The sequence below is a fragment of the Symsagittifera roscoffensis genome, chromosome 5 (assembly GCF_963678635.1).
Source record: "Symsagittifera roscoffensis chromosome 5, txSymRosc1.1, whole genome shotgun sequence".
Lineage (NCBI taxonomy): Eukaryota > Metazoa > Xenacoelomorpha > Acoela > Convolutidae > Symsagittifera > Symsagittifera roscoffensis.
The window spans coordinates 40,791,495-40,819,436 of NC_087066.1; the positions used below are offsets into that span (position 1 = coordinate 40,791,495).

The following is a 27,942-nucleotide window of genomic DNA, read 5'->3' on the forward strand; positions in this document are numbered from 1 at the left end:
TTATTTAAATATTTCTGCAGCACAATGATAACGCCAAACGTTGTGTCGGTTTATACGAATCAGAAGCATTTTGTGTTGTTTCTGTTTGGCTCCCAGTCTCGTATGCGACCCAGGCTAATCGTTTGATTTACTGGATTATCAACTTCCCATAACTTTCTGTATCCGAAGAAGTTAATATCTTGACATAACCACGGTTGATCTCTGCATATGTAGTGGCTTTTGAACCACTGAAATGTGATCAGATTCTGCTGAAGTTGTTGGAGAGAAACTAGTCGATGGCAAATTGATACAATAATTGAAACGCACAATTCTTGATTTTCACTAATAAACTTTCCCCCCCCCTCTCCCCCCCCCCCTTCCCCCGCATTTAAACTTTTCTATTTCTATTGTTTTAATGTTTTAATGGTTTTGATGTTATTATGGTGAAATTCGCGATGTTAAGGTGAAAAGTATGAAAATCAAATCTGTTCACAATGGTTAGTTTGTTCATCATGCCAAATTTCATTTTACTGTGTTAATGTTAAAACAGTTTTTGAAAAATGAAATTGAATTGAAGGGAGGGGGAATGGAAAAAAAGAGCCATTTTTTTTTTAAATCGACGCACTTTTTTGAGGGCTATGTGCTGCAAAGGCGCCCCTTGAAGAAGTGTTTGGTCAAGAAATTTGGTCAAAATCGGCGCAAGAACGTTGGTCAAAATCGGTTCTTTTTTCAAAATCCCCCCCCTCTCAAGAAAATCCTAGATCCGCCCCTGAGCTAAATGGATTCGGGTTTTCAAGAAGTTTTCTTGAAAGTTCGACCGGCGCACTGCGCAAATAATTTGAAACACCTTCGGATCAGAGTTTCTTAAATTATTTTTGATCAGTGTTTTCAAAATCGAAAAATTGGAACAAATCCTAATTAACCCCCCCCCCCCCCCACCCCGTTGTAAAACTAAAATTTGCACTTTCATCATGATTTTGTATATGGCATTTGTTGATTGTTTTTTTTCGCTTATTTACTCGAGTTATTGCTTATGTGTCATAGTTTTTGTATCAAGTTGACCTGTCAGCCTTTGCCGTCCGTATTTGTATGGAAGTGCGAAGTCAAAATGGTCCGAAAAGCTGCCTCCGAATCTCAGATCTCCCTCGCCAAATCCAACCTGTATGATGACATTCATGCACAGTCCTTCCTCAAATTTAGCCTGCAATAGAAACATGAAAATTGAGGTTAATCAAAGAACAAAAACCGGATGAACTTCCTTTCGCTTTCATTTTGCGGAATTAATAAAAATCATGTCATGCCGCACATGCACTATATGTATATACGCTGCATTCCATTTTGCAGTTATTGCAGTGGTGTCAAGTCCACCCACCAGTTGTGTTTAGCTATTTCCAATACGGTGCTACTTAAAATCATCTGTCTGCATATCGGCTTACGAATCAGACATAACTCATTTGCTGTCTTGTTTCTAGCAACCTATTCAAGATTTATCCCATTCAAAAACACATATCTATTAGGTTATATAATTAACTTAACAGTCTAAAACTTTCTCGGTACATCTAATCGTTGTACTATATTATTTATATTTCATTTACATTTTCGCAATTTACCGAGTTTTGTCAGTCCTAGAATTCGGTAAATGTCATGGCGCAGCCAGCAGGATTCAAACCTGTGCGTGAAAATTACATCTGATTTTCAAAAAGCTCCTTGACAGAGCACGATGACGTCATTCAGAAAGTACTTTCTCTTTTGGACGACGAAGGTTTTGCGCTGAAACTTTGGAAATGCGAGTTTGCAGTGAATAAACTTGTGCGGTTGGATTTTGACATTCACTCTAAAAACTATTCTCAAAGATGAACGTTATAAAAAGTCTGACCGCTCCCAGGACTCTAAAACAACCCTGCTCCTTCAGGTGTACGCTAAACGATCTCCAAAAACTTATACCAAACCTTCATAATCTTACGTGCGAATTTCGAGAATTTCTTAATCTCTGTAATAAGAAAAAATTCATCTGGAACGCTACTCAGGATGCTGCATTCAAAAAGATTTTGGATTTCATCGCCGAAATCACCGACTTTTATCATTATGACCCTGCAAAAAACACAATGATTGAGTGCGACGCCAGTCACCATGGATTAGGTGCATGTCTTGAGCAAGAAACAGATAAAGGTTTGTGGGCTCCTTTTTCTGTTTAACCAACCCGAGTTTTGCAGATAATGCAGTGGTGTCAAGGCCACCCACCAGGTGTGTGTAGCTATTTCCAATACAGTGCTACTTAAAATCATCTGTCTGCATGTCGGCTTCCGAATCAGACATACCTCTTTTGCTGTCTTATTTCTAGCAATCTATTCAGGATTTGTCCCATTCATAAACACATATCTATTATGTTATATAATTAACTCATCGTTCTAAAACATTCTCGGTACATCAATTTGTTGTACTATATTTTTTATGTTTAATTTACAGTTTCGCTATTTACCGAGCTTTGTCAGTCCTGGAGTTTGGTAAATGTCAAATCATTTCGAGACTGCTCGTATCAGGTTCCGCGCTGAATGTTCCGATAGCCTTTTAAGGTCTATTGTATTGAGCAGTAATAAAAAAAAAGAAAATAAATGTAATAAAATAAAAAAATATATATCATCCATTTCACACGCCATGTAATTTGATGGAGCAAATACTAGTAGCAAATCCGTTACAGCAAATAAACTTCCTTCAACCAATTTGGAACGATTTCTACAACGGATTAAATCTCCACTTACCCGTTAAAATCGCGAAATATATCACGCGTTAATTGTCCCAAATTGGCCAAAGTGACAATTTCTAAACCACCATAAGTTTGAGAAAAATGATCAAAGGAACGCAGGAATACAATACTTTTTAATTGATATAAAAAAATTCTGTCAAAAATGACTAGTTGAAAATTCAAAAGTTGTCTATTAGAATAAATTAGCAAAAAAAACAACCCGAGCTCAAATATTCCGTATTTTTCGTTATGAAAGTCGGAACAATGATTTGTTTGCAGTATAGATTCCACTCACTGTAAAATTCACTACACTTACAACAAATGAGATCTCGCGAGAACGCTGTGGAACTTTTCAAACCATTTTCAGGCGACTCTGATCGTGTTATGACTTCTGTTAGTTTTTAATATTGATTTTTATTCGAAAAAAATAATAAGAAAAATGATTTAGCGCAAAAAATTTGAAAAGGAAAACAGGGGAGACGTTTCAGCTGTTTAGGTACACTTAAAGCAAATGTCTAGTTATGATATTGTTATGCAAAATTGAGTATAACCAGCTGATAATTTTTAAGAATGAAGTTGTCCGAGAACTCATGATTGAAGAATTGTATTTGATATTCTGTGCAGGCCTGAATCCAGGGTACAAAGTCTGGGTAGTTTTCTAAGACAAAATTGAACTTCTTCTAACTTTTTAATTTTAACATGATCGAAGTTTTTTTATTACCTTTTAAATGCGCAGGTATCTGCCTACCTGAAACTTTCTTTTTTCTTAAAAAAGCACACCATAACCCTGTGATTAGATCTAAAAGAGTCTAGAGGGTGTTTTTTTTATCCAAACCTATTTGATTTTAACGAAAAAATTATTTATCATCTGAAAAGCGCTGTACAGTGATATGAACAGTTAGCACGCGAGCACGCGATTTGTTTCAAGCTATTGAAGCATAAGCGGCAACTAAAATTGTTCTGAATTGAACTCAAAATAGTGACTTCTTTTTTGAAAAAAACTTCAAAGCAAAATCAAAATAATTTATGATTGAAACTTCCTCCAATTTTCAAATATTTAAATTCCGATGAAGTTGTTTGACGAAATATTCTGGCTCAATGCGTGATGTTACGATGTAAGTTATGAAGGTTAAATTTGTTCTTAAAATATTCATTTTGTTCCCTTGTTAAATTTCATTGCATTGTGATAACGTTAAAAAAATGTGGTGGTTAAGTGAAAAAGAGTCAAAATTTTTGGATAAAAACAACGCAACGTAAAAAAACAGGATCAACAAAATAATTTTTTTATTCTGCCAGGAAATCTAAAAATAAACACCCAGTTTAGAAATTAGAAACCGTGCAAGTCTTTAAAGACTTTTTTTCAATTTTGTTGTTTGGTACTGGAAATGAGTTGAACAAATGAAAAACACTGATCATGAAAAGAAAGCGAAAATAAACTGATCATGAAAAGAAAGCGAATTTGAGGGTAATAAAAGTTAAGGACTTTTACTGAAAAACACAAACAAAAAACATTACCAAAATCTATACAAGAGACTTCACAACTTTCATCAACTTCTAAAACAAGAAAAATCAAAATTTTAATATTTTTTGGTTTTTTTCCTGACACATTTGAATTTTAGTTTTGAAAAACTGATTTTATGTTGTCATAATGCAAGGAAACTTGGCATAATGAACAAGTCAACAAGTTTGAACAGATTTGTACTTCATATACTTCATATTAACGTTATGCGTTTATCCCTTATAACATGTCGAAAGATATCGAAATAGAAAATTCGACAAGTTGGGGAGTAGAAAAAAGCCTCATTTTGTAATGAAATTTTTCATGGTGAACAAACTAACTACTGAGAACACTTTTTTTCGTGCCATACATTGTAGCATCACGTATTCAGTCATAACAACAAGCAAGGACAACCGAGAAAACTTGAAATTTGGAGGGAGGGGATTGGAAAAGAGGCGTTTTTTCAAATGTTTTATCAAATTTTGCGGATTTTTTTTGAACTAAGGGTTTTGCCTGATACGAGTAGTTTTGTTGTGCTGAATAATGTTACTTAATTCGAAGAATATTTATGCTGAATTGTTCGTAATACGTCAGTTTAAATTGACGAATTGGGGGGGGGGGGTGGTGCTACCAGGCTGGGGTACTATAATGAGAAAGACCCCAATTTTTATAAATTTGCAGCTGCGGTTTTTTTTCATGTGGTCCACTTGTTATAAAACGTGGCATGCGAGATAACTACTTAAAATCAAACTTTTGGGCTCTTTTCCTACCTATCTGCAAATTTTTACAAGTTAACTTGTTGATCACATTGTCCGATTGTTATGTAAATTGACCATGACAAATTAGGCCATGACAAACATATTTGGTCTGCCTTACCAACCTCGTACAAAAACTCATTAATTCAAAAAATTGATGCTTGTGTGAGGTGGCGGAAAAGTAAAAAGAGCGCACTTTTGTTTCCAAAAAACAGCCTGTGAATTCAATCATAAAACATCATTGTGCATAAGTCATTAAGACAATTGGAATAAATCTTAGAAAATGCAATTATCTAAAGAATGCAAAAATTACCGACTCGTACCCAGTTTACCATTACGCTTGTAAAATTGCAATTTAAGGATATTTATAATCATAATAATAAAAAATTGTTTCCAAACGATATCTAGTTATAAAGTTATTTATAAAAATTTAGGCTTTTTTTCCAGTTTCCCCCCTTTCAAATTCAATTTTGAAAAGCTTAATTAACGTTGTCATAATGCAATGAAATTTGGCGTGGTGAAAAAATTGACAACTGTGAACAGATTTGTTCTTCATATTTTACATCGTAACATCACGCATTTAGCCATAATAACACGTAAAACAAACATAAAACTCGGTGTTTCAAAAGATGGGGACTGGAAAAGAGCCAAATTTTATAAATACAAATTAGAATCGTTTGGGAGAACACCATTAAGCCAACATGGCCCGTTTTCAGGTGTCTCTTAAAGGGAGAACAATAAAAGTAGTTAAATTCTTTGATACAATGCAATGGACCTTCCATCGGTAAAAAAAAAATGTTCACACGGCAATCTGAATGAAGGAAAAGTTGTAAGAGTTTGTTCATTTGTTCACGATGACACATTTTATTTCAGTTTAGAACATCAAAAGTCATTTAAAATCTGAATTCAAAAATCAAACTTTAAAAATCAAAGGGGTGGAACTTGAAAACAGCCAAATTATCGGATTTTTATCTAGGAGATACTTGTCTTTTACTACTTACAGGACAACCTAATGGCCCAGAAACTGAACTGCAACGCCTGAGCGAGTGAAAAGCTTTATGAAAAATTGTTTTAATCAAACAAAAAGTGAGCTCTTTTCCAGTTTCCCCCCTTTCAAATTCAATTTTGAAAAGCTTATTTAACGTTGCTATAATGCAATGAAATTTGGCGTGGTGAAAAAATTGACAACTGTGATCAGATTTGTTCTTCATACTTTGCAGCTTAACATTACGCATTTAGTCGTGATAACACGTAAAAAAACATAAGACTCGGTATTTTGAAAGGGGGGAAACTGGAAAAGCGCCAAAAAGTGTAGGGTTTTTATGGCTTTTTAGGTCAAATTTGCCTGAATCTAGTTTATTTGTGCGTGCCTATGGAATTTCAATGCTTTTTCCGGCTCCTTTTCTTCCCCCCATTTCACACGAGCATCAATTTTTTGATTTAACTAGTGGTTTTGCATGAAAACTAAGACCAAATATATTTGCCATGACAGGTTGAGTCAGCACGCTGACTTTTGTAACAATTGGACGATGTCAACAGAAAAAATTTGACCGCTCTTTTCCAGTCCCCCCCTTTCAAATTCAATTTTGAAAAGCTTAATTAAAGTTGTCATAATGCAATGAAAATTGGCGTGGTGAACAAATCGACAACTGTGAACAGATTTGTTCTTCATACTTTACATCGTAACATCACGCATTTAGCCATAATAACACGTAAAACACACATAAAACATAGTTTAAAAGGGGGAACTGGAAAAGGGCCAATTTGACATTTTGGGGAGTGGGGGAGCCGAACTCGGAAATAAATAAATCGCGTTTTTCATGAAATAGTTTGTTTGAAATGTTTTTTATTATATTTGGTTCCAATCTGACTGGTTGCTTTAACTTCTGCTCAGTGGCAGAGATTGACTGATTTGCATATTTTGGTGGCACTGAACATGCTCAGGGTGGAGTGGATTTGGTCCATGACAGTCTCAGTTATGGCCCCACACTCCTTTTCCATCACTGTTTCCCCCCTATGGTCCGATTTGCACACCACTTCAATCACTTTGGCCCGAAGTAGCTTGTTCAGGTCTTCAATTGGTGCTTATTTTAGTCTCTTTTCCAGTCCTTTATTCTCAATCCAAAAAAAGCTGGGATAAATTTATAGAAAACTTGGCTCTTTTCCAGTCCCCCCCCCCCCTTTCAAAAAAGCGAGTTTTGTGTTTGTTTTACGTGTTATTACGGCTAAATGCGTGATGTTACGCTGTAAAGTATGAAGAACAAATCTGTTCAGAATTGTGGATTTGTTCACCACGTCAAATTTCATTGCATTATGACAACGTTGAATAGATTTTTCAAAATTGAATTTGAAGGGGGGGGGAACTGGAAAAGAGCCGAAAACTTAAGTAGTTTCATAACTGTTTGCAATGTTTTTTGTATCTCTTTGTAAAAAAATTTTTTTAATAACTTTCTTGTGAACAGAACGTGGTATGAAACTTAAGGCGAGAAATAGTTCAATTAGCCTATTAATTTTGTGAATTATTATATTAACATCCTAGATACCGATAAAAAGTTGGGAAACTTTGTATTAAGAGGGATCGACTGGAAAACAGCCCTAGAATCTCTTTATTTCCGGTAGTCGCGAGCATCGAATTAGAAGCCAGCTCGCAAATTCTGCATTTTTCGACCGTCTCATCTACAGCCGAAAAATGTCCAATGAAGCAAGTGAAAACTAACACAAGCAACACAAAGAGTTTGAAGTATTGCATTTTAAAATATGATTTTGAATGAGGCTGCTGCTGTTTTTTTTTAAATAAGATTGCTGTAGTTTTTTATTTCAAATCAAGTTGCGGCTGTTTTTTGAAGGAAGTTGCGCTTTTTTTAATCACTCGCTTATATACAGAAGTCACAACTTTTGTTAACTATAAGTGATTTTCATCGAGGACTTTAAAAGAATTATTGCCAATTTTCCCGGCAAAAAATGTTTTAAAGGACGAATCTGAGATAGATGGATGATGAGTCATGATTTATGAAAACTTAGCGCTTTTTTTTACTAAAATTTTTTCTTTGTCAATTTTGGTATCATTTGATACCTTTATGACATTTTGACTTTTGAATATCCAAAGACGGCTCGTCCCCCCAACCTGCAAATTTTAGGCACAACGTTCGATTTTTGTGAAAGCTGACGTGCGGATCAAAAAAAATCATGAGAATTGTATTTGATCTTAATAATTAACCTTTAAAACCACTGGTTACACCATGAAAATGATGCTGATGCAAAGTTGGGGGAAAACGAAAAAGCGACTTGGTTGCAAAAATTTATATAAGAGTCTCCACGTCGCTTTAGTAATATTTTACGACAGCCACTTCTCGCAGGCTAACCCTTAAAAATTTCTGAAAGCGTTTGGTGCCTTCATATAACTATTTTGAGGTGGAGTGGAAGAGCATGGAATTTGCGCGAGTGTATTGGTATTTATCAGATCCTTAAAACTTTGTATATAATTTGATTTTTATTTTTGACTATTTGATTATTGAATACCATAAAAAACCTTGTCTTCTAGAAACATCTGCTTGTTTTGAAACATTTGACTCAAAAAATCATCAAATTTTACGTCTATTAAACAATGTTTCTCACAAAAAAAGATGATTTTTCAAATGACTGTTCCTGAAGCACACTAATAATTTTAAAAACTTTTGTCAAAGGTTTAATCGAGAGCAATTTTGTTTCCTTTTATTGTTTTGTGTCATTCTTTTTTCGAACTTTTTAAGGCGTATATAAAAACTTAAACGACAGTATTAGTAGCTAAATTGCTTGATGCTTTTGGCATTTGTTCTCAACCTGAAGCTAATTTTGTCCTATTTTCAAGGCACTGAAACCAACTAACTCGAAGAAATGTACTTTTTTGTATCTGAAACCCATCTAAAAGGTTTCAAAATTGATAAATTTACTTCATTTTCCTTTTAATTCAGCAGATTAACTCAAATTAGTTTGTTTAAATTTTATTAAATTTTCTGGAATCAGTGTCAGCAACAATCAAGGTTCAATTGATATCAATTAAATTTTACGATAATTCCATACAATAAAAACCTCTTTAAGTAAAAACATTTCTCCATTCTGACGAAACTCAAGGCAATAGTTTTTCAGGAAATTTAGACAAAATAATTATGTAGAATAGAACAACTAAAGGCTTTCATCAAGGAAAGCGTCTAAATAATTTGAAAATATCGCAGGAAAAAAAACTTGTGTAGTACCCAACATTTAAGTTTCAGAAAATCTAATATATTTTATAACAAATTTATTTACCAGATTTTTTTGGTAATCATTGTCTGTTTGCAAAATATCAAACTCCCAATAACTTAGCTTAAAATGATAGCAAATTGAAATATATTGCAGATATAATACCATGATATAAATCGAACACTGAAAAACTTTCTGAAATTTTTTTTGTTCCAAGCAGAATTTCGAAAAAAAATATTAAAGTATATTACATAATAATCCTCCAAATTAGGGCAATAATCTAAAAATAGCTCAAAAAAACTGAACAGAAAAGATATGTTTATGGGGAAGATGCAAAAAAATATTGGTGTCAATTATAAAAAATTCTACCAAAATCAGTTAGGGCAATAATTAGGGCAATAATCTAAAAATAGCTCAAAAAAACTGAACAGAAAAGATATGTTTATGGGGAAGATGCAAAAAAATTTTGGTGTCAATTTTAAAAAATTCTCCCTAAATCAGTTCTATTCGGGTGATCGAAATTTAAACACCTTTTTTATTAGAGATCAACGTTTTGTTTGTTTAATCCGTTTAAAGTTTCATCAGCACATCAGTCTGTTTTACTTTATCAATCCTGATCTAAATTATCCGGAAAAATTTTTTAAAAAAAAACACTTAAAAATAAAACGCGTTTTGCTCAAATTAAGTTAAATTTAGACAAAAATTACTAAGACAAAACTTGCTTAGAATTTCAGCAGAACTATGGTATATGTTTGTCAGCAATTGAAATGATAGTTTTGGCGTAATTTTTGATGACTAACAGAAGCCAAAAATGGTTGCTCTAGGGGCAAAACTTTGAAATCGATTTTTGCAAAATCATTTGCACCATAATAGTTCTGCCAAATTTCGAGGCAAATTTTTGCCCTCATCAGTTTTGTCTCAAATTAACTCATTTTAAAAAAAAGTCAGGAAAATTAGTCCATATGGTTTAAGAAAATGAAATCATGAAATTGAGATTGTTGCTATATTTGCATGTAATGCAATTTCTGAGCGCAAAAAAGTGACAAGTTCCAGCTCGACATGTAATGGCTCTGACGAAACACTGATCGCCTCATAGATTTACTGTACCACCCTCATTTGCTTAGCCCCCCTCCCCCCATCCCCCGCATTTGACTAACTTTAATCCAGTTGAGTGGTTTGAGGGGAGTGATAGCAAAATCTGTGAGCTTGTTGTAGTATTCCTGGGCTGTCAGCCCCTTGCTCATTCCCTCATCCACATACTGTTTCACTTGGAACCCACAACAACCACCTGAACAAAACACAAAGCCCCTACAATTATTTACCAGCAAAAGGTACAAGTGAGCGGGCGGTGAAGTGGTTAACTTTCCGTTTCTCGGCCCAAGTGTCTATAGACGGAGACCTACCATGACCCGTAAACTTTTTTGGACGCACCGTTTTTCAATGATTTGATCTGTGCTGTAGGAGAAAAATTCCATAAATGAACTTGGAAAAAATCGTTGGAGTTTTGGAATTTTCTGCCAATCAGAATGGAGTATCTTACCTGCAGCGCTAGTCAATTCAAATCCAAACAAAAGAGCTGAGGCTGATCGAATATTTTTTCGAAAGGGGCAGGTTTTCTAAAAAAAAAATTCTACATTTTTTTCTCAGGCCAGATTAGATTTTGATTTTCTGAGAGAGCTCAAAAAACCAAAAATGGTCGACCTAGAAAACAAAACGAAAAAAAAAATCAAAATCAAAATAAAAAAATTGAACAAATTTGAAATTCAGTTTCAAAAAACTAAATCAGGGTTGTCATAATACGATGAAATTTTTCATACCTTACTAATTGAGTGAGGAGAACGAATTAATTCTTCATCCTTCGTATTGTAATAACACGTATGCAACCCTTGTAATACAAAAAACAAATAAAAAAACAAAAAATTTGAATTGCAGCAGAGAGTGGGGAGTGGAAAAAAGCCCAGTGGAACCAGATCTAAGCTAGTATTTATCATTGGTTATTATTAAGATATTTTATCTCTATAAAATATTAAATACTAACCAATCATACTCCATCAAACTAACAAACTATTTATTTGTAAAGTCTTGAAACTACTTGTAGTTTCAACACCAGAGCAATTTGAATTAATTTTAGAATACAGTTGTTCTCATTCTGGAACTAACTCGCGCAAACCGGTGTACACTAGATCTATTGAGACTAGGAGATATAAGAGGAAGATTCAGATCGGTATTAGAATAAGAAGTTGCACGAATCTATCCGGCCGAAAATAAGATAGCGTGACGAGCAGACGGTGTATCTGAAATTACTCTATGAATATAGTATATCATACATAACTCATCTGCTGCGACATCCTCTCAGATTATTTAGCTTCAACCCCTACATCTGAACAAATCAGAGAAAACCCTTTTGATCCCCCAGACACTACAGAACATCTCCCATTTGGATGACACAAGCTTTCACCCAAGGCAATCAAATTTAGTAAATGATCCAATAGACGTTTCATCTGACACATCTTTGTCACTACCTGAAACTCTTTCACTTCCTTCAACCCCTTCTTTAACTCAAATTTCACAAACACCATTTCCTCCAAATTTTCCTACAAATCTCGACGCCAGATGTAGAGAAAATTCAACAAATAACATACAACTACGATTGGATTGGAATACATTCGTAGCACCCCCTCCAATATTTGGACAAAATCACGAAAGTAACAGACTACACAACTGGACACTGAACAGATAACAATATTGACAAGATATACACAAAGATATTCAAGAACATAATATAGAAATACTTATACAAGACAACTTGACACTAAAATTTGAAATCACAGAAAGACTAAATAATATAATTCATCATCCCTCAACTCTAGCCCTTCCGAATATAACAGCTCACTCTTTACCTCCCCCATTTATAACCACAGAAATAATCTACAAAGACGATAGATACACAAAAAAAACAATTGGACATATCACCTTTTATAATCCATATTCAGGACTATCGTACGCATGTATCTTTTAAAAATACTAATTTTTCAGACTTTTTTTATTTTTTAATCTCTCAAAACCTGATCATAACGGTCCTTCTCCCCGAACAGGACCCCAAGATTTACTAGTCAAACACTGTGACTGTGAAGAAAATGAACAAAAATTATTATACAAATATGCAATAAACCAAGTCACTCAATGCGAATCAGAGCCACAATCAATCGAAACAACAAACATAATAGCAACAATTTACTCAAAAGCACGAGCTAAAGTGCTAACAGTTAAAAATTCACAGCAACATTTTCCGAAAAGAAAGTACATTGTTCCCAAGTTTCAAACGGAAACAAAAACAGATTAGATCAAGAATCTTTCTTCCAAAACATCATCAAAAGACTATTGCACCTCAGCCCTGACGATTGCGAAAACGAACTTGAACGATTAAAAATCACATCAAACAAGGGCAAAAACAGAAAACTAGTAAACTTTCAAGTTTATCCAGACTCAGCACATCAAGCTCCAGACTCAGAACAAAAGTCATATAAGATTAGATAACAAATTTCCATTTCACGGAGCACATGGAAGATTAACCTATGATCTCCATGATAAAAATTGGATACCACCAATGAAAATAAACACTCCCTCAAATTGTGAAGCAGATACAAAATATAGAGGATACCAAAAAATAGTGTTTTTTGATTGGAAAAAACAACTTGTAGAAGTACAACTAACACGTGATTTAAAAGATGACACTATAATTTATCAACGAATCAGACTCCTTTGCAAAAACGAACTAGGAAACTGCAATCCTACTACACGCACACAAGCAACAATTGTTTGGTTCCCCGAAGACACCTGTACCACATTTCAAGTAGCAAAAATACACGCTAGAATGATAAAATTTCACCAAAAATTTTTTATTGAATCAATTCCGTTTGAAGATGTAAACCCTGATCAACTCAGACATTATAATTATAGATTTAGAAACATTCATAATAAAGAAAATAAATTGACAGGTTTCCAAATATACCCAGAAACGGAACTTACATGTAAATACACAAAACCACTTCACAAAACACAATATTAGGAAATTCTTGTCGAATACGAATCGCTTTGGACAAGAACACAGGAAAAATAATTATACACGAAATGGCTGTATCTCGTTCAACCACTGATAAAAACTCATATGTCCCAGTACAATTTCAAAAGAATACAGGAAGAGATGGTGGAAAATTGAAACCTCAAGACAAAGACAGTACACGTTTACAAGAATTATCACTCATGCACAACACTCATTTTGGCGCAATATGCTATGACATACACTTGGACATGAAGTTAGACTACACAATAAGTAGTATCCTTCATGAAATGTCTTTGACAGAACTTGAAACACTTCATCAATTATGCGAAATTGAAAGCACGCAAATTTTACAATCATTTGCACTAGCAGTACTTAAAAACCCTTACGCAGGATATTTATTGTCAGGAAACAGATCTAATTACCCTTACACCAAAAAGAATTATTTTTATAAATTTTTGAAGATAAAAGTTGCTATGAAAGAATTCAAATATTCTACAAAAATAAAGTTTATTTTGTTGATACACTCTCCCGCAGAACTTATTCTTGGGATGCAGCAGTCCCATGTGGATCAAAAAATAGCTACAATGTAGTACAATTAAACCCTGACGAAGAAAAAAACTTATTTTTCACACCATATCCTACGCTCATGCAACCACTCAAAAATTTTTCACCAGAAAGCATTAGAGCTATTGCTCGCAACACCAATATTGATTTACAATCAATCGGCATATACTCTGAATCCGACATCCAATATCACGTTCGAACACGACAATTTCAATAATTACTCACAAAAATGGACACAAAACAACGACAATCCAAAGATCAAAACCTCCGCAAACTTGCAGAAATAGCAGGCTTTTCAGACATATACGCACAAGACTATAGCGGATATTCTAAAGATCTAAAAGATAACATTTACCTAAATGGCGAAAAATACAGACCACAAGATATATCACCGATATTTTTTTACTTTTGTAAATCTGAAAAATGAACTTCTTGACTTTCTAGGATGGCTCTACTACATCTTAGAAAGATTGATTATTTTATACTCAATGTTTAAATTTCTTGGATTTTTTTCTCTCTCCTAAAAAGAATCTACAATACATGCACAATACACACACAAGTAAACAAACAAGCAAGCGTAGCACTCATACTTTTTGCAGAATTTTTTGGAATTTTTTCAACATCGATCAATAAAATTCTTTTAGACGCTCAAACAGAAGAATACAATACCAATTTATTAACCAAACTAAACACGTATGAGGAATCACGAAACGATTCAAATACAACGCCTACAGCACCACAATTGCAAAACCTAAACCATAACCACCCCTATCATTGGTACCGCGAAGTTTCAGAAATATCGCCCTAACAGACCTCATAACTTCGAGATCTAATTATCCACAAAGCCAAGTCCAACACAAAATAACCCAAAAACCCAACATAGACAACACATACGAAAAAAAATTTAGAACAACCACATACCACTAATTTTCGTTCTCAGAGCAACCATCTTTTTAGCCCTCGATGAGCCGCCAAGTTGGATCCTTCTATCGATCAATTTCCCACCCAGCCAACCTTCAGAACAACCTCCCAATCATCCCACTTTTTGCTTTCCCCCCACCTCAATCACTTTATCATAACATTTCCCCCAGCATGGAATCAGATAGTAATTGCAACACAACAGTATATAACACCATCTCCCAATTCAACAACTCCGATATCGAAACACCCGACAAATTTGCCAACTCTGAACCCAGTCCACCTAAGATAGTCCTCAAATATCATCTGAACTTGTTAACTTCATAACACTACAACAACAATTACACACAAATAACACACGAACTTGATAATTTCGTAACATTACAACAACAATTACAACACCCTCAAATTTGCCAACCCTGAACCAATTTGCCAACCCTGAACCCAGTCCATCTACATTTTCCCAACCTGCCTTTCAACCTATCCATTCCCAAGTAAAAATTTAACCCCCTTCCCCTCCCTCTCCCATTTCATATGTTACACCCATATATTCCCCTCTAACCAGTGAACCATCCGATAACAACGACTCAGAAATATCACACGAAATACACACAAATATCAAACGAACTTGATAAACTCATAACATTAAAACACCAAAAACCCGACCTCCACGTCAACCCCATCCTCTAGTACAAACCGCGCTTACCGAACCTTTAAAAGAAAATTCCCAAACACTCCATCCCCATCTAACCCAGGCACATCAACCGCATTTGTCAATCATCCACTTCACACTAATACGAAAGAATTTCTACAAATATGTCTACCCTTTTTCCTACACTACACATACTTCCATTCAGACTCCAACGACGAGAAACCCAATTATGTAAACGAGCAAGTATTATACCCTACACTTTCAAGGACATCTAATTATCACTTTACTAATCCACTATCACTGCCATTATAAAACACCCCTTAAAATAATGAAGTGTGCAGCACCCAACTCCATCTTCTAACAACAGCACTAGCCCCAAGACAATTTATTTACACAAATAGGATACAGACAATCACTCACCAAACTCACTGCACCTAAGGCTAATGATTATTCTATCGATTATAACGATCATAACATCCTACGACCTAACGAAGACATCTTTCTAAACAACGACCCATTTGCTAACCCCCAACTAACTGAAAATTTTTTCATTAAAACACCATACACATTCACCCTCAACATCTTAAATCAAAAATATGACAATGTCATCTCAGCAGCACTGCGTGATATTCATGCTTATGATACAAACTTCAACAAATTTAACCACTTTTCACTAACTTTTCATTTCCTCACACCCAAAGAACGTGATTTGCACTGTTCACACGAAGTCATGTGACGAACTGAATAAACACACACGTACACTTACTACAAGTTCATTCAACACCATTACACTCTCAATACACCAGCACGACAACCTATTGTATTAAAGACACTAACTTACAAGGCACCCTAGGAAAATTAAGATCTCATCACCCAGATATATACCTTCTGTCCCCTAACCAAACTCCTACATGTAGACGAATCCCGCCCACTAATTGTCCCTCATGAATTCCTCTAGCCCTTTGAAGTCCCAATCCTAGAATTTATGTATAACACTCACTATAATCACAAATTATATAATCTTATTCAAAACACACCATATGAACAATCACCCAGCACTGAAGAGCACAACATCATTAAAGCCCTCGAATTGCTTTGGCCACTTCTGCAAACTAAACACACTATTCGTTTGCTAGCTAAACTACCTACCTCATGTGATAACATCCACGATGTTTTTCCCCATGATTTCTTCACCGACGATTAGGTAAAAAGAATTCGATATTTAACTAGTAAATTCAAACAAAACTAACCATTTTTAATCAAGTTTTTCTTTTTTCTTCATAGGCACAATCACCAATCATCTACAAAACAAAAAGCAAAACAAAAAACAGAAACTTTTTCTCAATTCATAAATTTCTATTAACAAATTCAATAAATGAAGCAATAAAATTATCCCATACAAAGCAGTAAATTGATATATAAATTCTTTTCCCAAAGCAAAAAATACTCATACAATTGAAAATAAATTAATAATTTCTACCCCCAAATCAAGCAGTAAATTTCATAATTTTAAAGTAGTAAATTAATAAAAATTGTTCATAAATTGCAGATAGCAGTACTAACCTTTTCAGAGGCGCTTCTTTATATTCATTCGCCCATAAATTCTATCCAAATTTGCACTGCTCGCCCGCAAAAAATTGTTTAAAACAATGAATTCAAGTTTCAACTTTCACTGATAACAACTCTAACAAGCTTTAACATGTTTCAAATTTTCTTTTAACCCGGTTGGAAAGGAATTATATAATAATCCAAAGTAACCAACGCAAGCTTACTAAACACCATAAACCACAACCTAACAGCATGACTAAGAAAAGAAAACCCACATTACCCAAACTGAATTAACACCAGCTTAGAACTAAATAAATTATTCTGTTGAAGACTACTTTTAAATCTGAACACAAAAGAACAAAACACCAAAGTCGAAAGACAAACCCAAAACAAACATTTTGATTTTTGAGAAAAAGACATAACTATGACAACAAAAGAAAACACTAGTAAAAAAGAATAGCATGAAAAGTTGAACTAGAAACAGGACCCTCCAAAAAGAGAGCATGAAATTATACCCTCTTTTCTGGCCTAACCCACCAGAAGAGGACGTCCTGAGCATGCTCTATAGCCGGCCTCACCCACCGTGCTACATCCACGCTTTGTGAAACCCACGACACTATTTTTTACCCAAGTGTGAGTAGCTCTTAAAAATAACAGAACTAAATAGTAACGCTTTTGCAATAAAAACTAATACAAGATCATGACTAAAAAACAAGGCTAACAAAGATTTATATATGTAAATAATACAATGCAAAATATAGATAATATACAGCCCAAAGACGAGCAGCAAGGAATTTGACAACCCAATCACACTCCAACTACGGTATGGAAAACCCACCTGACATGCTGCCTACAATCACTACACTCAATGTATTCAAAGTACGACTTGGCATCGCAGCAAAAGAAATCTATTGCAACTGAACAATGGCCATCTCGATGCTCAAGTATACGTACAGATCAAAGTCACCAACAACTGCAGCCAAAGTTGAACACATGCCGCTTCCAGTCGAGATTGAGAATGGCAATTATCCTATTATCTAAAATCAACCAGATCAACACTCATCACAATCGATCAGAAACCATGATACGATCTCCCGAAACTACCGTGATAACATCTCTTCTTCCAAACCCGAAAAAAGAATATGCTCACAACCTCTAAAGAAAAACACCATCATCCATCCTACACTACAATAGAACATTGAAAAACTAAAACTCTGTAAACCCCGGATAGGTGGAACCAGATCTAAACTAGTATTTATCATTGGTTATTATTATGATATTTTATCTCTATAAAATATTAAATACTAACAAATCATACTCCGTCAAACTAACAATCTATTGATTTGTAAAGTATTGAAACTACTTGTAGTTTCAAAATCAGAGCAATTTGATTTAAACTTAAAATACAGTTGTTCTCATTCTGGAACTAACTCGCGCAAACCGGTGTACACTAGATCTATTAAGACTAGAAGATATAAGAGTAAGATTAAGACCGGTATTAGACTAAGAAGTTGCACGATTCTATCCGGCCGAAAATAAGATAGCGTGACGAGCAGACGGTGTACCCTATCTTAAATTACTCTATGAGTATAGCATATCATACATAACTCACCAGTCTGGCTCCATTTTTCAAAAGTGTAATCGGGCCTTTTCTGTTCTACGGCCAAAAACTGATCTTTTTGATGTTCTCTTGATTGAATCTTAATGCTCGAATCTGATTGTCCAAAAACAATTCCAGCGATTTGAAATCTGGATTTTTTTCAATAAGAACAAGTTCGTACAATAGTTTGGTAATTTTGGGTCGTATAACAAAAGAAAATACTCGTTGGTCTCTAACCGAAGTTGTTGTCGGCGAAATTGAAAAAGTGAAGTCTTTGGTAAATTGGGTTAATCATGATGTTGAATCTCGCAGCCTCCATCCGGGAAATTCTAGCATTAAACGCTCGTCCTCTGCGCGTACGGTAGTGGAAACCCAGGAGACAAAACGATTTTCTGAAACATTTCAAGTTTTTTTTATTTTTCCAGTGACGCATAAGCCATCCAATTAAATATGTTTAGTCAAATAGTTTAGTTTAATTAGTTCTGTTTTTAGTTCGAAAACTGTAATTTTTTTTCGAAAACTGGTCAAACTTTTTACATTTATCCTCTTTTTTTTTACAAAATGGATACCTCAAATTATTGGATCTGCAGAGGTTCGAATCCGCGAGGAGGGGCGTCGGAACACCCCCCACCCCCCTATATCCGCTACTCGCTCGTATCATGGAAAAGCCCCGAACGTTCCGACGCCCCCTCCTCAGGGACGAGTTAATTTTGCTAAATTTTCAAAAAAAAGAAGTGAAAAACAAAAAGTGATATATTTTTTATCTACTAACAATTTATTTCCTCGAATTATTGGGATCGAAAGATTATTGGTCTCTACATTGAAACTTCTGCTACACTATTTATTAGTATTGATAATGTTTTATGGTATGATTGTTTTCTGACAAAATTTTTGCTAGATCATCAGTAAACAGAGAAACTATATTACATAGATAGTTTTAAACAGCATGTCTATAATCTGCAAATAATCGGAAAACAATCTGTTTTTAATCTATATAACCCAAATAAAATTAATTATTTTGCCTAGCACCTATAGGATTGTAAAAATATCTGTTTGTTCAAAAACATTACTAAAAACTTGTACTCAACAACACTCTGTGTCAGAGTCATAATCAGATCATTTCTGGAGGATATTTGTTAACCGTAAGTCATATGGTTCAGGAAGTTCCTTTAAAACTTTGCAATATGAAAGTTTCCACGGTAATAACAAGAACACTCCTGCGAAATGTCTTCAAAACCTATGTTTAAGATGAAACCTTTTAGCACAGCAGTGTAAACAAATTGGTAGAAATGTGTTGAAAGTTTGACTTAAATCAAGTATAAATCACTAAAAAAAAGTTATTATAATAACATATTAACGTTTTTTTTTAGTTTTGTTCAAGTCAAACATTAGCATAAATAAACTAAAAGTAAAGAACAAACTTTACCAGTTTTTGCAAGATTGATCATTTTAGTAAGTCTGCATATAGTATGTATAGTACCCAAAAAAAGTCTCAAAAAAATGTTTTTGTAATCTGTATTCAAGCTGTATATAGTCGTGAATAGAAAAGTAACGTTTTGTGTTTTGACACTAATTATAACTTATAAAAAACATATAAAAATTTTATACAAGCATGTTGCTTTATTATAAAATATCTCAAGGTTATGAATGAAGTATATTTAAAATGATAGAAATGAAAATAATCTGAAATCTGTACGTTTTTCGATATATGATCAAGTGTCATCTATTTTTGTACCTTGTGATACCGTATTTCTAGGAGATTTCTTTCACAATTTGAAAGATATTAAAGTCTTTAGCTTAAAATCTCAAAAACGAGTGCACCTGCTACTGTTTTGTCCTAAAACTATGCGAATTGGGTCGAAAATTGTCAAAAGGGGGAATCTTTGATATTTATGTTGCATATTATATTGCAAATAAGCTAAGCTAATCAGCGAAGTGATATGACTTTAAGCATTGTATCTTTACTAAAAATTCGAAAGTTTCAGATATGAAGCTTCTTGAAGACAAAATTTGTATGAAACCTACTTATTATATTTTAAAAAAAATAATAATAGCTGTAATTTTTCCTATAAGTTTCTGAAAAAAAAACTGACAGAATAGTACAAAAATAATCGTATCAGAGTAAAACATAAATTGTTTGATCCCCCTTTAAAGTGACCAAAGTAGTTTCTTAGAAAAAAATTTATGAAGTTTTTTGTTTGGTCAGCGTTAATCAAATCAGCATTGTGAAATCTCCCATGTCGATTTGAGTCAAAAAATTTTTTTTTTTAATTTCCTACCTAGAAAGTAGAAAGTGACAAATAATGATTTGAAATAACCGTATCTAGTTAGTGTCAAAACATTTGAAATATTGGAAAACTTTATGGATTTTATTTTTATTACATTTCACTGTTACGACATATGAATAACAAGGTATTTTTTCTCCAGGCAAATTTTGACTTTTACCTTGCCATTTTTGGCGAATTTTCTTGTACATTTTAAAAGGCACTGATATTTTGACCTCAAAGTTTTAAAAAAATACTTGTGATTAAATTATCAAAAATTATATTTCCCAAATTAAGGGGGTTTAAAAAATGCCAATTTGGGCTATTCGGAACAAAATAACTTGAGATATATTTTGCTTTTAACACGTAAGCGGCTAATAAATTCGCTCATAAAGTGTTCAAAACTGAAATGAGGCCGAATATATATGGTTTTTTAAGTTTTGCTGGACACTGAGAACACTTCTTTGTACTTGACATAGACTTACCACCATTCTGGCAAGTTTTCAAATAATCCAAAAAATCAGTTTTTTAAAGTAAAGCTTCAAATTTATTAACTGACGTTTTCAAAACCGGCATCAAAAATATGGCAGAGAAGTCCTAACAATCAGGGCTTTGCCCGGACCTACTTAACAATCCCCCACGATCAATCAGAATGCAGCAAATTTAAAATGCCCAATAGTAATTTAGTGAATTTTTGACCAATCAAAATGCAGCTAAATTAAAATGCTAACTAGTTTTTCGACGGTTTTTGTCGGTTTTTCGACCAATCAGATTGCAGCAAAATTAAAATGCTCAAAAGAATGCTCTAGCCGTCATTTTGAGTTTGTCGGTTTTTCGACCAATCAGATTGCAGCAAAATTAAAATGCTCAAAAGAATGCTCTAGCCGTAATTTTGAGTTTTTATTCAGATTGATGGAAGCTCTTTAGTAAATGCCATGAGGGACAGGGGTTGTTAACTAGATCCCAGCTTTGTTTCCGATTTTGTGAAAGACAAAAAAGACATACTCTAGTGAAAGACAAAAATTTCCAAGATTTGAGGATTGATGTGGAATGATGAACTCCAGAGACTGCCAAGGTGACGGTGTTGATCCCTCAGTTGACAATCCTAAAAACACGCCCCTCTTACAACGTCTTTTAAAACTTGTAGCAAATTTCTCCTATATTACAATTTTCCTCAAAATTTTGACACCATTTGTTGGCATAAAATGCTTTAAAACAATTTTTTATGAGGCTAGCAAATCATGCGGCTTTTTTATAAGCAGATTTTGCCACATGAAAACCTAAATTTGTAAAATAATTAGCCTCAAGATTTCTAATAAGCCCAGCAAAATCAACTTAATTCTTAGAAGTCTGAAAAGAAAAGTTAGTTGGGTGAAACAACGTTTTTGTTCGATAAATTGGTTCTACTTAACAATTTACCCCTTTTCAGCGGGGTGGGGGGTTTAAAGTAGATGAAGTTAGTCGAATTTTTGACCAATCAGAATGCAGCAAAATTAGAATTCTCAATACAAATCTCTAGCTTTTCCCCTGTTCGGAAAAGCACACTATCAAAGTGAGCAAAATTCAGTGAGCAAATCTTAAAATAGCGAGCGAGTCAGTTGCATTCTTTTGCATGAGCCTGCTAATCGACACACATTCTAATAAGCCGGTCCCTGTAATATGTAATTTTTGACCTGTTCAAGAATTTTACTAACTTTTTCTTGTGTGGGCAAAGTCGCTGTCTTGAAATTGATTTGATTATTTGACAAAAAACCACATAATCAGTAATTTTGGCTAGTATTTTATCTCCTCTATCTCCTATTTGCTTTTTATAGGGTTGATTACAATTTGCAGTTTTTTTTTGTGCCATGTGCACAGATTTGAGCATTCACAAATGCAAAAGACTGAAATTTGCCAATATTTTGCGTTAGTACACTCGGTTTTTTCTTATTCCGTCCAAATTTTTAACATTGGATTTTTTATTAATCATTGTATTAATGCCAAGAACAAAACTCTGATAGTGCGAGCACCATAGCACTGGTTGGTTTTGTTAAAAGAAATGCAGTTAATTTATTTTTTAACCAATTCCCAACAAGGTCAAATTTTGATTTTTTGCTCGTTTTTTCCTGGAGCTGTTTTCTGTTTTTTTTCTGGTCTGGGTAAAACACAGCAGCATATTTGAAATAGATTTGAGTACTTTAACAAAAGTTTTAATTTTTTGGTCATTTCGGCTTATTTTTAGGTGGACTTAAAATTCAAAACAAAAAATTTTGAGAAAATGCTGAAATTTGGTTAGCTAATTCTAGCCAATCGGTTTCAAGCCAAACACTTTTTGTTCAAGAGTTTAAATTTTTAGGTGGATTAACGAAAAAGACCCCTGAACTCCGCACTAGTCGAGCTTTTTGCATCTAACTATTTGAATTTTTGGATCTCCTTACCCACAAATGATATACCGTGGAATGACTTCCCCGAGCGTGTGTTGATTCTGGATTTGACTTCTATATAAAATATGTGCTCCAAACGCGCTGCAAAACGTCATTTTTGTGAAATTTTTACATTTTTTTTTGATTGGTTACATAATTATTTAAATCGGCGTTTCATTTGTGTCGATAATTAAACCTATTATGTAGTTAATAAGGCGTTCTATTCAAAGTTATTTTGTGAAATTTGTTTTTCTCCCCCTTGAACCAAATTGGGGAAGATTTTACGGATGAAACGAATTCTTTAAGATGCCAATAGAAAAACATTGAAATTTTTTGTGGATCAATTTTGTAGCTCACAATTTTTCTTACATAAAAAATTTATATAGAAAAAGAACAGAATATTATAGGGAATTTCAAGTGCTAACAGAACCAGGATGGGTTATATGAGTATTTTCAACTGAAAATGGAATTTTAAAAGGTATAATCCTAGTTCCCTCTTGTGAATTCAATCAAACTAATATTACCTGAATATTGAAATGACGGCGGTGAAGTGAATTTTTCTTTCAAATTTGAAACAATTTACTCGACTAAATTTAATCGTTTGGTAGTTTTCTAAGTTTTATTTTTCCAACTCAACGTACGTCAACCACGAATTAATTTCAGGCAACGGATACATCAAAACACAATTTTGTGCTTACAATTGAAACTAAGATTGGCGTTGAAATGAAGTTAATCTCATTTTCAAAAACCAACAACACAAATATTCTCGGCACCTGAAATATTGGAACTGTTCAGTCAAGAAATAATGGTTCTTGCATATTGGCTAGAATCTGTACAAAAAATCACAAAAGCCAAATTTACAGCTTCAACAGTAAAACTCAGGGTTTCAAAGATTCTTTAAATTTCCTAACAACCGGCGTTTAAATCGTCAATAATTGTATATTTTTTAAAATCCCAGATCTTTTTCGTGAGATAAAACTAAACAATGATGCCTGTATATTGAAATGACGGCGGTGTGAGATAATAGTGTTGTGTTTTAGTTTAAAATGGTTTCCATCACCAAGCTTTCATCGTATGAACTTTTTTTTTCAAACAACCACAAAAGCATTGCAGAGAACAGATACATGGAACAACACTTTGTGCTCACAATTGAAACTAAGATTGGCAATTTTTTTAATTTAGACTCATTTAAAAACCAACATCACAAACATTCGTTTCACATAAAATCTTTGGAATTTAATTAGTCAACGGTTCTTGCAAATTTGCTAGAGTCTCTACAAAAAAATTTTTTACAGCTTAAGCAACAAGTTTTAGGGTTCCAAAATTTCCTTACATTGTAAATTCAAGATAAAAATATTCTATTTTCCTGAAACGCACGTTTATGCATGTCTCAGGTCTTCCCCCAAAAAATTTTGAGAAAAAATTAATTCATAAATTAATTGATGTTTTGCAGGCAACATATACATCAAACATCACTTTGTTCTTAAAATTGAAACTAAGATTGGCGCTGCAGTGGAGTGAACTCAACTTTAAATACCAACATCACAAACATTCGCCTCACAAAAAAATCTTGGGAATTGTTTAGTCAAGGATTAACGGTTCTTACAAATTTGCTAAAGTCTGTACAAAAAAGTTACAAAAACCAAATTTACTTCCTCAACAACAAGTTTTGGGGTTTCGAAAAAATTCTTTTAGTTGTATATGAAAGGAAAATATATTACATGTTAATAACGTTTCAAATTCTTTTGACTGTAAGTTAGAAAACTTGCTTATAGAAAAAAGTTTTTAATCGTTTTCTGATATTCAATCAGCAAAAAACAACAGTAACAGCCAATGATAAATACGCTTCGTCTGGTTGAGGCGATCAGAAGCAGGCCTCCATTCTTAAAAACAACCTAGTTAACATCTAGTCGATTTATATGAATTTTTACCTAATGTTGTAAGCCTTTTTTTGCTGCTTTTGAAAAAATATATTACGCATTTTTTCGAGTTATAAAATTATGATTTCTATTAAGTTTAATAAAATTATGAGTATGATAATTATTCTTCCAGGGACATATTTAGGGGGTACCGGGAGCGGAAGCTCTCGTTTTCAAGGATTCGACCCCCTGCCAACCCTAAGGGTCCCCTTTGATACTCTTTTAAGACATTCAATTTTGGCTGACCAGCCCTAAACTTTTCTGAAGGCACCTTTGGCGCTATTATATAACAAATTTGAGGTAGAGTGCTCGCGGAAGAAAAAAGATTTTTCAAAAAATCAAAACTTTTCAAAGAAATGCTTAGAAAATGCCTTTTCCTGCCATTTTTTTTCTTAACTTCGCTTGCGGCGCCGAAAATGCGGTCAAAGTATGGATTTTATAGGGATAGTAAGCGTGATATACATGAACATGTATACATATATGACATTCTTGAAAAAATTTTACTTAACAAAACGTTACTTACGTTTAGAGCTGTTTTTACTATATCCATTAATCATATAAACATTTCTCAGCAAACGAGGGCATAGAAAATACACATCGGGTTTACCCAATAATGATTCATAAACAGGCGCCGATTTACGATTTTTTTCGAGGCGACAGTTTTTCAAAAAACTTTTAGATTGACCGAATTGACATTCCGAGCTCTCCCAAAAAGCTATTAAGATCTTTATTCTATTTTGAGAAATCTTATTGCACCAAAAAATTGCGTTTGTATTTTTGACCGAAAGACTGAGTTTGTTCGGTGAGAGCTCCCCCCTCAAAATGAATATTTATATGGCACTAAAGGCTCTTTTAGAAAAATTTTAGGGTCGGTCATCAACAAACGGATATCTTAATAGCAACAAAGGGGGGCTGACTTTTTGGGTGGCCAGGGGGTCGAATTCCTAAAAGAAAACATAAGACCCCCGCGCCCCGTTAAATCCCTTGCTGGTTACTGATAGTACCAAAGGGGGACCGTTTGCATGTCGAGGAGATCGAATCCATGAAAAAGTGGGTGGGGCTATTTGATAGCAACACTGTGTGATTTTATAAAATACCTGCTGCTTTAATAATAATAAATAATAATTGTGGTTTCTGCGATTCGAGAAACAAATTATACTTAGACAGGCTGGATGTGAAAGCATATTCCGTTTCTTTTATTGCTTCTGTTTTCTTTTAGAATACTTAAGTTACTTCTTAGTTTGTTTACAAAAAATAAGAGCCCTTATAAATCTTCACTCAGTTCTATTCGCACAACCCCACTTTCATGAAACAAGTTGACCGGCAAAAATATATAAGCATTCGTTAGTCACAATTAATCAAACTTTACAAAAGTTAAGTCAGCGAGCCGGATGTCAGCTAACAGTTTAAAGGATAACAATCCAATTTCTTCTTAATAGCGGATCATGTGGGTTTGAGGGGGTTGTGAGATTAAAGTGGAGAAAACCCAGGTTTTTTTGGTTATAACCCCCTCAAATGATAAAAAAGGAAATTCAAAATATTTCTTACAAACTTGGATCCAAAAACGATGCAAAACACGAGGGTGGTATCTGAGTCTTGTCTTGATCAAACTCGGAAAAAAAAATGGGAGTTAAAAGGCAATTGAGAACGCATTTGACTAAGATTTGTGAAATCTAGGTGAAGAAGATGGCTGAAAATCAGGGTAAAAAGACCTGTTTGATGCTCAATAGATGAAAATATTTCGTTTTTGCCTGAGTTATATTGATAGCCCAGCATTTCTTAGTAAAATCGACCCAGTTTTCTAATAAAGTTATTCATTCCCGTACCCAGGGGATTTTCTGAGCAAGATCTGAAATTTTTATTTCTTACATAAGTTGATTCTCAGAACTGAAGTTCTTTATTTCAGATCTTGATAAGAATTTACAAAATTCAGATCTGAAATTTGGATCTGAAATAGAAATTTTCAGATCTGAAATGTCCTTGAAAAACAAAATTTCAGATCTGAAATTAGATCTGAGAAACCTTTTTAAATTATAATGTATGCATTTTGAGCAAACAGATAAGTTTTTAGTTTTGGATGTTTCTGCAATACACAATTATGTTAAGAGTAACTTATAGTAAAAAACTTCCCAATAAATTCACAAAAAGTTTTTTTTCGAACTAAATTTTTTGTTCAACGGTGTGAAAAATCTTGACAGGTGTTCTTACAGTTTTCAAAAACTGTAAGAACAACTGTCAAATTTTTGTTTTTCATACGCTACTCATGCGTTTCCAGTGTGAATCTCATTCTTGGGGAAACACTCTCATTTGCAACTTTACTGACCACCTGCTAGTAGCTAGCAAAAGAGATCAAACACAAAAGTATCAAGAATAGCTTTAATTGTGTCAGAATCATTGAATTTTTAGAGCTAAAACAACCAAGAAAAACTAATTTTCAGACCTGCAGTTAGATCTCAAATAACCCATTTGTAAAGTATCTAAGCGTTATTTTAACATTTCACAACCTATTTCACATCTGAAATTTAGATCTGAAACAGATTATTTCAGATCTGAATTAGAACATTTTCTAGGTACGGTTTTCAACTTTTCATAACTTAGGGGGGTCTAACCGACAAGATCCCAAAACCCGAACTTTCTCACCAAAGCCTTCTCGATAATTCGTTGAAAAATTAACTTTCAAGTCTTACCATTGAATATAAAAGTAACATAAGCCACGAATAAAAAGCACATAGCAAAGGAATAGGCGCTCTTTTATATTGTTCAAATTTGCAGCCCGTTGAATAAATATAAATTTCAGTGGCAATGTAAAACGTGGGTTT

At 33.8% G+C, this 27,942-nt stretch overlaps 2 protein-coding genes across 2 annotated transcripts in view; one reads left to right on the forward strand and one right to left on the reverse strand.

The window, feature by feature from the left end:
• LOC134846300 (gamma-aminobutyric acid receptor subunit beta-3-like) overlaps window positions 1–27,942 on the forward strand; it is a 159,622-nt gene that overhangs the window by 100,830 nt on the left and 30,850 nt on the right. The gene's annotated exons all lie outside the window — the stretch shown is intronic.
• LOC134846874 (uncharacterized) lies at window positions 2–27,920 on the reverse strand. Its single transcript, XM_063864285.1, has 6 exons — window positions 27,811–27,920; window positions 21,808–21,907; window positions 18,776–18,930; window positions 10,351–10,481; window positions 1,042–1,180; window positions 2–268 (listed from the first exon to the last, which is right to left on the reverse strand). Exons 1-6 carry the CDS (start codon window positions 27,851–27,853, stop codon window positions 60–62), a joined length of 777 nt encoding a protein of 258 aa, XP_063720355.1. The 5' UTR covers window positions 27,854–27,920; the 3' UTR covers window positions 2–59.